The sequence below is a fragment of the Pteronotus mesoamericanus genome, unplaced genomic scaffold (genome assembly GCF_021234165.1).
Source record: "Pteronotus mesoamericanus isolate MK-2021 breed Mesoamerican mustached bat unplaced genomic scaffold, CSHL_Meso_final contig_181, whole genome shotgun sequence".
NCBI lineage: Eukaryota > Metazoa > Chordata > Mammalia > Chiroptera > Mormoopidae > Pteronotus > Pteronotus mesoamericanus.
Window position 1 is genome coordinate 11489051 of NW_026555077.1, and position 13316 is coordinate 11502366.

Here is a 13316-nt window from a genome sequence, read left to right on the forward strand (position 1 = left end):
AAATATCTTTAGGAATTTGTGGGTCAATCTAACGTCTAGAACCTTGGCCATATCAACAGTAAAATGTCCTCCTTTCTTCCTTCCCTGTATTAAATATACTCTTTGTTAAATGTGTATTAAATGTACCCTGTATTAAATGTGTTCTGGGCTTTTTAGCAGAGTTGCTAAAGTCTTCCTGGACGGATGATTTCATTGAAATATCCAACACACACACTATTAAATCTACTACAACCTTAGACAGGTATGATGACTATCTCCATAAGAAACTACTTCATTAACCAAGAATAGATTGCAAATCTATTACAAAATGTTTTAAAGGCAATAAGAAACCCTTGGGCTCTCAGCTTTGCATAAATATGTAAGATGTGGTTTTCAGACTCTGAAGGAAACAAGTACTCTGCAAGCAGTGACAGATGTGGGAAGTATTCAGGCTTTCAGCGCATAGTGCAGGAAGGCACAATTCACTTCTGTTTAAATGCCTCGCCCTTCAAAGAGATGCCCTAGTGGCCAGAGGGTTCTCCACAGAGGTAAGATTGAGACATCAAGATTTGCAAGGGGTAAACAGGTATTTGGGACGAAACTAACATCTCTACTGAGACAGGTCAGATCCTGGATACAAGCAAAAAAAAAAAAAAAAAAAAAAAAAAAATGAAGGGGGTAGTTGGAGAGAGGGGAGGAGAAAGGGGAAGCTCAGCTAGAACAAATCCATGAGAAAATAATAGGGAAGGTTTTGAATAGAAAAAGAATGAGTAGACAGTTAGGGAGAGGAGAATCAGGGCCCAGGATATTTGATTTTGAAATCATAAGATCCTATTCAAAATGCTTTATTTAATCAGATCTCAGTATTTTTACTTGTGAAATGGAAAAAGTAAAACCAATATGCTTTCATTACTTGCAAATGATGTATTTATCTCTATGCATTTGTCTTCTTGCCTAATTACATCAGATTTTCTCTCTCCAAATTAGCAGTGGGACTTACCTCACTATCAATTTCAGTGATTGTTCTTATACAGGAGCCCAAACTGTTCTCAAGTAAATAAGGAGTTCAGTTCACTGAATCTGACTTTCGGCAACCCACCGAGTTCTGACCTGGGAACAGGCCCTCACACAGGCCTCATTAGTCCTCGGTTCAGTTTGTCTTCCTGCTTTCATTAAAGGTAAGAGGACCTTTTTGATGCTAGGAATATGACAGGTGGGTATCCGCCAACCCCAGAGGCCCATGGTTTAGGAAGCACATTCACTGATAGAAAATCTGATCTCCAAAGAATGCCTTTGTAGTCAGGGAGGATTATTTATAGCTTCTGACACAGAAGGTTTCAAGCATAGAGCGAACATCACTATTAACACTAACTCAAACGAGCTCTACAGGAAAGAGAACTATAAAGTCTTGGCTTTTTTTTTTTCTAGGTCATCATTGGTTCTCTTCTCTGATTGCAGGGCCTTCCGCCTCTGATTTTTTTTTTTTCCAAAAGAAATGGTGGTCCAATGTCTCTGAAGCAATACAGACCCTGCTTTTCAGAGTCTTGTGGGTACCCAGACTCCTGCTTCATGGATGTAAATTCATCCTCTTCCACACTTTTAAGCCCCTTCCTCTTCAGACTTCACTTACCCCATCCAGCTGTATTTCCAGGAGCCCATTAGAAAACTCTTTATTAGTTGGACTAGTTTGCCTACATCTCATGTGTGTACTTCGCTCAGTCTTTTTTCATACTGTGTCCCCGCCGGAAACTCTCCCTCACTGAATCCCACCCTGTCAAACCTTTAGCCCCACAGCTAGCTCCATTTTTCTCCATGAAGCTTTTTCTGAATACCTAGCCCTCAAGGAGATCCCTTCTCTCCTCTGAATAACAGTTAGGGCTATTTTATATAATGTAGTGTGGGTTAACCGTATTGTATTATCTCTTCTTTTGTATGCATTAGTTATTCCAGACTATTTGGGTTAGGGATCAAGTCTACCCAGAATGGCAGTTGGGGCTCATTTTTCCAATTTGTCTCTCAGAGGAGGTTCTCTCTGCTAATTCACACGAAGGCACAGTATAAGCCAGCTTCAGCCCTCTCCTTCCCGTGTAATCAATTTCAGGCATGTGCAGACCAACCCAGCTGCCATGGACAGATACCAGAGTGTCCCCTGAGGGGAAAAATAATCTTCCTAGAGCCTCATGAGTGACATCATTTATCAAATTCTCTCTTTCAAGACACCATCCTTTTGTACATGCCAAAAGTGGACAAAGCCTTCCGGATAAAGCAGAACACAAGGAAGTGAAGAAAAAGCTACCAAATTCAACTTCTGAGTCAGATGGCTCAGCAACACTTGTGAAAAATCCTAGAAATACAATCAAATATACAGTTTGAGACTAGGAAGACATAAAGGCCAGGTGAGCTGGCTGAGGAAATTGCAGGTAATTCAGAGGGGAAAATAGCAATTGGGAGGCAGTGATTGCTTCCCATACAAACTGTACCAAGTCTAGCACTGAGGTAACAGAGTAAAGACCTGAAAGGGCAAAGATATAAATTGTGCACCTTGGGGCACACAGATTTCCCCTCTTTGCCTAAAAGGAGTTTCTGTCTTTGGTCTTTTAATAAGTCATGTTTATTGTTGGGAAGGACCACCTGAGAGGAAGGGGTGGTAGTCCCAACCCACCATTTAGTATTAGCCTTGTTATCTGGGGAGTCCTTTATCTAGTTCTCCTGTGCAACATGGAGATCATACCCCCACTCTTACTCATTTGTTCGTCCCTCCATTCATCCATTCACCAGATATTTATTAATGTCCCACTGTGGGCTAAGCATGAAGGACCACAAATGGTTAAGCAAAACAGACATGGTTTTCACCATTATGCACAGTACAGATCATCTCATGGGGTCGTTAGTTACAAAGGAGAAGGAAAGTGTCTTTGGACTGTAAAGAACCTTAATATGGAAGGTCTTCTTCATTATCAATGGCTTCTACTCAGGATCTAGCTGTGTGACCTGGGCAAGTCATATTTCTTCTGGGCTTTCCTATTCTCATCTGTGAAATGAGAAAAGTTCCTGTCCTAAAACGTAAGTATTCCAAATGCATATGAAGAAGTTCAGGTTTTTAGGTACTTCTAAATCATGGCTCTCTAAAAGATTCTTATGAAGCATTTCAGATGTACAAAAGGATAAGAAAAATGTAATGACCTCTTTCGTACCAACTACTTGACATAAGAGAAATGTTACAAGGAGATCTATTGGTGGCAGCCTCCTTGTCCCCAGAGGAAAGAAAATGTAATGAGTTTGATAGTTATTTTTCTGAATCATGGCCTTTCTAGGAAACCTGGTGTGTGAGTAAGAATGGTTCATCACTTAGGTGATCCTGGTACTTGATTAACGAGGAGTTGTGACAGTGTTTGTCAGAGAAAGCTCAAGTGCCAACCTGTTCCCTCCCTGCCCACCCAGCAGACAGAATCAGGAAAACCATGTGGCAGGCATTACCTCCTGCATTTAGAAGGTACCTAGTTTTTGCATTTACCTTGAGGGCCTTCTGTGCAGACTCACTGGACCCAATTGCAATGAGGTTAGGCCCAGCCATGCTGCAGAAACTCTTCAAATGCAAAGTATCAGCCACTGGGACTGTGGAGACCGCATAGTCCTATGCAAATAATAGAAACAAGCAGTTTGGCATTGCAGAATCATTCTAAAACATATTTAAACCTGCCTGAATCATGCGTGCTCCTCTGGATGCTGCCAGAACCTGCATATCTGCAAGGAAAACTGGGATCTGTAGGTTTTGGTATTGCCAGATAAATGAAGACTGCTTCTAAAAGGAAGAGCTGTCCTCCAGATGTGTGATTGTTGATCTATGGGGTGGGCTACTCTGAAAGGATGTGGCTAAATATCCTGTGCAAACTAGAGCCTCCCATCTTCATGGGGAACAGAGCTTCATGGGGCTTCTATCCCTTCCTTAGTGATCAACAGAGTAAAGAGGACTTGAGAGGATGTCTGTGCAACACCCAGCACAGTTTCCAGCACATAGTAGGCGACAAAATACAGGTAATCCTTGATTCCAATCTGAAAATCCACACTTTAGGTTAAAGTCTATTGAGTCTCCTGATTTTTTTTTTAAGTCATCAATTGTGCCATGAACATTTGTGGTTGTATGATTATATATTAGGAGAAAACAGATGTCAGTGATAACTTTGTTGCTGCCGTGGTAGCCCAATACCACCTATTTATTGAGACATGTTATTTGATAGCTTCTAAAACATCTAACAAACATACAAATGTTAGGAATTAGTTTGCAAAGCTGGTGACATATAAATACCATTATTCATGACCTACAGACACAGTGGGTCTATGAACACATATTAATTACTCTGTGCCTGGCATAAATTAACTTTCACTTACCTTAAAAGTATCAGCCAAAATTTCAGCACCTCGTTGATTTGTCCTTTTGGAAAGACCCACAAAAAATTCTCTGCCTATAATAAATGTCATGGAACATAGTGAGTAGGTGGCACCAGTGGCGGCACACTATTTCTTTACCTATAAATAATGACCTTAAAGCATCACGCAGGTCTTTCCTGCCTTAGAGGGCAGGTGTACTTTCACTCTGACCTCAGCTCTTCTTACACAAATCTAATCGTAAACCATTACTCTTAGAAATCAACCCTTTCAAATTTATTGAAATGGGAAGTACAACAGTGGTTGCCAGGTAATGGGGAGAAGAGGAACCGGGGAGCCAGTGTTCCCTGGATGTGAAGTGTCAGTTTGGGGAAGATTTGAAAAAGGGCTGGGGAGGGAGGGCGGCGACGGATGAATGTAGTCTGCCTCCGAGCTTTGTACTTAAAAATTGTTAAGTGGTAGATTCCACTTTATCTATATTTTACCATAATAATAGAATTAAGTTTTTACTTAGGAAACAATAGAATTAAACACATTAATAATCTGCAATCTGAAATTAAGTAATAACAATGGCAAGTTAGTAGTGCTTCCTCTTTCTTTTCCAAAAAGACAACCCTAGATATTTTTAATGAAGTTGAATTCCTTTCCTTATGACAGTAAAATAAGGGCTGAAGAAACCATCTGGATATAAAGTGAGTTTTGTGCTGATTGGTCTTCATTTCTGACTCTGAGAACTGTCTTTAAAAAAAACCACAACTATATATCCATTTATTTTAAACAAAATCATCAAAGATGCTTATCTACAAATACTAAAGTTTAGGAAAATAGAACTTTTTTTTTTTTATTTGGCTGTTCTGAAATTCTATAATTTTTCTTCTCTGGAAACAAAACACTAAATAAAAATTGTTTCCTAGTTATAGACAAACAAACAATTATAGTAGATAGAGTTATGTAATACATAAGTGTAGGGATTTTTATCCTCCCTTAATTCTTTGAAAAAAGAATTCTGCATGAAAGGAGAAAAAATATTAAAAGAGAAATTTTTTTTTTGCCCCAGAACAGTAGGATAAAGTATTAGAAGAGTAGCCATGTAGAAAAAAACTGCTTGGCAAATTTTACAAGTGCTGCAACTTGAATTTTCATGATGTCTTTATAAAAGGGGTAAAAAACATAGGTGAAATGATATTATGATAAATTTCAATGGCTTGTGCTGTTGGCAGACACAGGAGTCTTTGGAGGCAGATTGACGTTTTTGGGGTAATGGTGTGATTGTGTTTTCTCTTGAGAAAATTCACTGCATACAAATGAAAACTTAAATATGGGAAAGGTCTTTTGCTTGACAAAAGTACGACTCCGTTTATTAAAAAAGTTAGCTACAATGAAAAAAAACCATTAAATTTCCTTAATTAAGATAAGACTAGATTTATAAATTATACTTAAATTATAAAGAAAAACATTGCATGCATTAAGAAAATTTAAATACTTTTATAATAGGGCTTGCACACTATTCACATTTTCAAAGACTAAGTAAGGCAAGATAGAGAAGTGAAAAGAAAAGCAAACTGCTTATCTCTAAAAAGTAAGTTAGACTTCTGTATCTTTTTTTTTTTCCTTTATTTTTATTGTTGACACCAGGACAGAGGTTCCCATCCCTCCCCCTTCTGCCGCCTCCACCCAGCTCCCAAGCCCCTTCCCTCTGGCCACCACCACACCGTTGTCTGTGTCTATGAGTTATGCATGTATGTTCTTTGGCTAATCCCTTCTGTTTCTTCTGTATAGTGGACTAGATCTCCTAAATGGCTTTCTGGTGAAATGAACCGATAAAAAGTACTGAAATTGAAATATTTAAAAAATTGTTTTTGTTGTATTTTTTTAATGTCATTTTCTTCTACCAGTTCACCCTCAGTTTATTTTCCTCCCTCATATCATCCTTTTACAGGAGAAACCAGGTCATTGGACCTATTGACTATCCTACATTCCACATTTGGCCGATTGCTTCCCTGTGTGTGTGTATCATCTATCATTAAATTCTTCCTTTATGCTTGGAATTTTTGGTAAACAAACGGTTTTATGGAGATACTTAATTAGATTCTTGTTCAATGTTTTTTTTTTTATTGGACTACTTCAGATATGGGGCTATGCTTCCGTTGCATCATATCAGGAGGCACACAGCTGGCTCACATTTTCAGTGATGCTAGATGACCAGTGGGTTCAGGTGGTGTCAGCCTGATTGTTCCATTATGAAGATCCCCATCAAATTTTCATAGAAAGGTTTTAACATCCTCTGATAATCATTGAACAGATCCATTATTTTATTAGGGATCTATACTTACTGGAGAGAATTATAAAGAAAAGCTTTCCTCAATCAAGTATTTGGTCTACTTGAAATAGAAATTTTAAAGGAAAGATAAGCTTAAAGTAAAGATAAGACATGTTTGAGTCTTTGTCCCAGCAATTTAAAATAATGACCAATATGTTTTTTAAAAAAACATTTTTATCCACTGATGAGTCAAAGAATAAATTATAATGGAAATTAAAGAAAACATTTGGAAGTAATGATAACAAAAATATTACTCTCAAAACATGAAAGATGGAGCTAAACCTGCTAAACTTGGAGGGAAAGTTACATAGCTTTACATGTTTACCCTAAGATGAGAAAAGGTCCAAAATTAAAGAGACATAATTCCAACTTGAAATGTAAGACAAAAGAGCAAAATTTAAAAAAAATTAAAGGAAGGAAGGAAGTAAAGGTAGCAAAACAATAGAAAGAAACATATGTGAGAGAGGGCTCAATGAAGCAAAAAGTTGGTTTAAAAAAATTTAAACCAACATGTTTCTGGAAAGAAAAGAGAAGTCAAATAAACATCATGAAATTAAATGAAGACATGACTGTCATTGTTGTGAGGCTTAAAATGGATATGTAGACGATGTGAATAACTTTTTACCCAACATTTGAAAACTTAGATAAAAGAGATAAAATCTCAGAAAACAGAACTCACCAAAACTTACTAAGAAAAACCTCATTAATCTTACAATCATTAAAGAAACAATATGAGTTCAAAAAGCTCCCCACAAAGAAGGCACCAGCCCACAGGGCCTTTTTACTGGTAAGTTATGTCACAGCTCAAGGAACGCCCAATTAAAAAGTACTGACTCTACAGAACAGAAACATAGGAAATATTCCCTAATATATTTTAATGAGATTAACATAACTCTTTTACCAAAGCCAGACAAGGATAACAAGAAAGAAAAATTATAGGTCTCAGAAACAAAAGTCTTAAAATATTAGCAAAATAAATCCAATACTGTAGTAAAAAGAGATGTATCATGACCAAGTTTGTTTCCATTTCAGGGATGCAAGACTGGTCAGATATCAGAAAATCAATTAATTTAATTAACCACATCAATAGATTAAAGAAGAAAATCATATGACACTGAAGCAAAAAAAAAAGGAGTTTTGCACCTGAAATTCTATTTCTAGCTGTTTAGAGAAACTCTTATCCATGTCTCTGGGAGACAAACACAAGAATGTACATAGCAGCATTGAAGATAATAGACAAAAACTGGAAAAAAAGTCAAGTGTACATCAGTAGTACAATGAACATACACATCATGATCTATGTACCACAAAATACCACACAACAGTAAAAATGAACTACACACATTAAATTAGCTCAAAAGCAGAAAAATCACACATATAATTTAGGAATGCATGTATTGAGGTAAAACTCAAAGACAGACAGGTAGCACTTAACACAAAATTCAGGCCAGTGGTTACCTCAGGCTGGGAGGAGAGAGAGGCTGGGACGGGGGGCCCCGTGGTTAGGCAATGTTGTATGTCTTAAGCAAGGTGGTAGGCACCCAGGTGTTCATTTTATTATTGGTCTTTAAACTGTGCATAAACATTTTATAACTCTTTTTATATGTTCCTAATTTCACAAAAATAAATAAGTAAAAGTAGAAGTAAGTTGATGTTGTCCAGTTAAGGGAAGTAGGTCTGAAACAATTTCTGCCAGCAGCAGTTCACCGGACTGACAGGTTCCCCAGTGGGGCTGCAGCTGGTGAGCAGCTTTCCTTCTGCCCGTCCTGATCAGTTGTTAATGAAACTCTGAGTTACAGAAGGGAGAGGACACAGAGCACATGAATGCTCCGCGGACTTTGTTTCTTACCCGACTCTGCCTAATTCAAAATTTCAGTGGTGATGGTTGTACAATATTGTGAAAGTGATGAATGCCACTTGAAATGTATAAGTAAAACAGTTAAAATGGCAAATTTTATGTGATATATATTTTACCACAACTTTTAAGAAGGAAAAAAAATTGTCTTCCTTAACTTCTTTCTTCCGTGTTGTGTAGTTTTCTGAGTACAGGTCTTTTACCTCCTTGGTTAAGTTTATTCTTAGATACTTTACTTTTCTTGTTGCTATAGCAAATGGAATTTTTTTCCTGATTTCTGATTCTGATATTTCATTGTTGGTGTACAAAAATGCCTTTGATTTCTGAATATTGACTTTGTATCCCACTGTTTTGCAAAATATACTTATCAGGTTGAGTGGTTTTTTTGGTGGAGTCCATAGGGTTTTCTATGTACGCTATCATGTCATCAAAAATAAACTCAAAATGGATAAAAGACTTACATATAAGACACAACACCATAAAAGTCCTAGAGTCCTGATAAAATATATATCACATAAAATTTGCCATTTTAACTGTTTTAATTATACATTTCAAGTGACATTAATCACTTTCACAATAGGCAGGAAACTCTCAGATGTACTGTGCAACAATATTTTCACCAATATGTCCCCTACAGGAAGGGACATAGAGGAAAGAATAAACAAATGGGACTTCATCATAAAAAAGAAGCTTCTGCACGGCTAAAGAAAACATCAGCAAAATGAAAAGGGAACCGACCATATGGGAAAATATATTTGCCAATGATACCTCGGACAAGGGTTTGATCTCTAAAATATATAAAGAAATCACATGACTCCACTCCAGGAAGACAAACAATCTGATTAAAAAATGGGCAAAGGACCTGAACAGATACTTCTCCAAGGAAGACATACACAGGGCCCTGAGGCATATGAAAGGATGCTCAGCATCACTAGCCATCAGAGAGATGCAAATTAAAACCACAACGAGATACCACTTCACACTGGTCAGAATGGCCATCATAAACAAACCAACAAACAGTAAGTGCTGGGGAGGTTGCGGAGAAAAGGGAACCCTAGTACACTGCTGGCTGGAATGCAGACTGGTGCAGCCACTGTGGAAAACAATGTGGAATTTCCTCAAAAAACTAAAAATGGAATTGCCTTTGACCCAGCAATTCCACTGCTGGGATTATACCCTAAGAATCCTGAAACACCAGTTCCAAAGAACCTATGCACCCCAATGATCAGAGCACCACAATTTACAATAGCTAAGTGCTGGAAGCAACCTAAGTGCCCATCAATAAATGAGTGGATCAAAAAACAATGGTCCATTTACACAATGGAATACTACCCAGCTGAAAGAAAGAAAGAGCTACTACCCTTCGCAACAGCATGGATGGAACTGGAGAGCATTATGCTAAGCGAAAAAAGCCAGGGGGTGAAAGACAAATACCATATGATATCGGTATAAGTGCAACCTAATCAACAAAACAAACAAGCAAGAAAAATATAACTCGCGACATTGAAAGAAAGAACAAACTGACAGTAAGGAGAGGGGAGGAAGGATGAGAGGTAATGGGGAAAAGAAGGGGAAGGATCAAGTCAAAAAACATGCATAAAGGATCCATGGACAGAGCCAAAGTGGGGAGGGATTGAGGGTGGGAGGTGGGAGTAGGTGGGGCAAGGGAAAGTGTTGTCAGGAAAATGGAGACAAATGTATTTGAGCAATAAAATAATAAAAAAATAATAAAAAAAATAAAAAAAATAATATTTCCACTCTGGGAAAAAAAGAAAAAAAAAACAAAACAAACCCAAACCTGAGAAGTAGGAAATAGAAGGCAGGACCAAATATTAGGTGTGAATGAGGTGCCAAGCAGATAGATTTCAATATCTTAACTCAATCTCAGTTTTGAATAAGAAGAACTTTTAAGATATTAATTTAACTATTGAATATTACAAAAAAAGTTTACAGATAGTGTCAAAGGCAAGCCTCAATACTTAGTACCTAATTAGAAACTGGGGCAAAAGCATTAGGCTTGAGAGGCTGTGGGAAGACCTTTGACCCCTGGCAGAGGTTTCTGGTACAAGCTGTGCCATACAACACTGATGAGCTTTCACAGAACCTGTTCAGCTGAGCTGTTAAGATAACTAAATAACTGTATACACAGCTTATTTTAAACTTACTTCAAATATTATCAGTATCTTCTTACAAGTTATTTATTACATGGCTATGTTTTGGTATAAAAATTTAGCTTTATTGTAAGGAGGTATGATTTACACATCTATCTTTCCACAAAAGCCTGTTTTCTAAGAGAAACAGGCTGTTCTGTGCTGCCAAAAGGAATGAAAGTTCCATCAATGGGAGACCAAAGAATGTGCTAAGGGAACTTACTATGCAGATTCAAAGACTGCCCGAGTCTGCTTGGACACATCTGGAATTGAGACTGCAGGGCAGGCCTCCTTGGCTCCTTGTTCTATGTTCTTATGGCTCATGGGTGTGCACACCAAACCCCAGGGGCAGGGCACTGCCCATAACACTGGCCACACAGGCTATGCACTGCACAACTCCAGGGATATTGCTCACAAGCTATGATGAGAGTGACATCCCCTGGAGCTCAGCAACCCAGTGGTCCCATCCATGAGGATGTGATACCCAGCAAGGAGCTATCCAAATGTCACAGGAGAAATCTCCTCCTTCAGAAATTTTAATTATATCAAAATGTAAGTATTACATGATACTTTTATCTTTAAAAAAATTAAAAATATGTTGTTGGTTTTAGAAAAGATGATGTAGGGGTGGGAGAGAGGGAGAGAGAGAAATCGATGTTAGAGAGAAACAATGATTGGTTTGGTTTCCCCCCATACACACCTGAGCTGGGGATTGAACCCACAACCTAGGTGTGTGCAATGACCAGCAAATGAATGCCCACCTTTTGGTGTATGGGAAAACACTCCAACCAACTGAGCCACACTGGCCAGGGCCAAGATATTTTTTATATCTAAATGAAGATGGCTTGGCTATATTTTGTTTATATACATGGCATTTAATATAAGACTCACATCAGCTAAAATATTAGACTTCCAAGAAGCTTCAAGCTTTCAGTGGGCCACTTGGGGCTACATCCCCAGATCCCTGGGCATCAGCTTCTGCTGTTAAGGCTACATCTGTGAAACACACATTTATTCTCTGACATATGGAGAATAATAAACTATCATTATAAATTAAAAATTATTATTGATTGTCATGCTTATCAGTACAACCAGGATGAATCTGGGCATTCTGAACTTGGCCCATGCATTTATAAAACTATACAATTGTGAAGAGTTGGAAACATTAAATGCTAAAGTTACTCTTTCTTTAGTAGCTATACCCAACCCTCTGTAAAAACTGATGTCAGTTAGATCAATAATAATATTAAGTGTTTATATTTGTTGAGTTCTGCTATTATTCATTTGGCAGTAAGCCAAGTCAATTTGCATTGATAATTATTTAAATTCATGTTGCTAACTGGGGAGAAAATTATTTGTAAATCACACATCTTGAATTAAGAATCTTTTAATCACAAACCGTATATTTTGTCACACAATGCAAAACCATGCAACCCATAAACTCAAGTTGTGGTACATAGTAGATGAAACTTACGAAATGAAATGTACATGCTGATGACATTCTTGTAAAAAATATGCAAATACATATATACAAAAATACTAAAAGGACATATGCCCAAATATTGAAATGTTTATCTTTGAATGAAAGTTTATTTTTTCTTTTTTCTCTTTTGTGCTTTTCTGTATTTTCCAAATTTCTTGCATTTAGCATTTTTTACTTTGGTAATTTAAAAAGAACTATAATTAAACAAGTGAATATTAGCCAGGTATTAGAAATATTTTTGGATAGGAAAAAGTATATACAATTATACCTGTGAATAAGACGTCTCCACCATCTAAGGTTGCATTTTCATCTTTCATCTCTATTATATTGAGCTGAAGTTTTTCTAATGCTTCTTTCATCATGTCAACCTGTTGAAAATGATTCAGATTAATACCTTACCATTTTCTAAAAAGAAAATCAATCATCTAAAACTTCTGAACACTGAATTATGCTCCCATGTGCAAACACACACACACACACACACCCCCTTGTGAATATATGAATATATGTAGTATACGGCAGGCTATGTCCATAAAGTATCCAGCCATGTACTATGAAAAATAGAGACATTTATTGAAGAAGATGCAACATACAAGAAACATTGTACATAGGACAACGATGCCTCTGTACCCTTCAAAGTAGGCACCTTGGGACTTCACACAGTTCTCCCAAGTGCAGCATGAAGTTCCTTCTGCTCTGATAGCAGAGCCACGGAACTAGCTTTGCCATGGCACATTTCATGCCAAGATCCTGCGTCAAAATCTTGGGCACAATAGTTTTTGGAATCCCCAGATTAACTTCTGGTTCTCTCACTGTCAGTCGCTGATCTTTGTCGATTGCAACCCGTACACAGTCAACATTCTCAGGTGTTCTGCTTACTGTAGGCCTTCCAGAATGTGGATCACTTTCAACAAACTCTTGAACATCTTTGAAGCATTTGTGCCACACCTTTATTTGTGCTTCTGTCATTGCATCATCCCAGAAAGCAAATCATCTGAATAGTTTCCACGGAGGAATGGTCAAGCTTAACACAAAATCTGATGCAGATTCATTGCTCTATTTGCTCAGTCATTTTGAATGTGCTGGCCACACAGTACACATGTTCTCTCAGTGGCATCTACCACTCCCACTGACTAGCACAGT

General features: G+C 37.6%; 1 protein-coding gene across 1 annotated transcript in view; it reads right to left on the reverse strand.

Annotated features, from left to right (window-relative positions):
- Window positions 1-13316, reverse strand: part of DDAH1 (dimethylarginine dimethylaminohydrolase 1) — a 144573-nt gene that overhangs the window by 32721 nt on the left and 98536 nt on the right. The window contains exons 2-4 of the mRNA XM_054566923.1: window positions 12442-12541; window positions 4369-4442; window positions 3494-3613 (exon numbers count right to left, since the gene is read on the reverse strand). Coding sequence (XP_054422898.1) covers window positions 3494-3613; window positions 4369-4442; window positions 12442-12541 — 294 coding nt within the window. The remainder of the gene's footprint in view (window positions 1-3493; window positions 3614-4368; window positions 4443-12441; window positions 12542-13316) is intronic.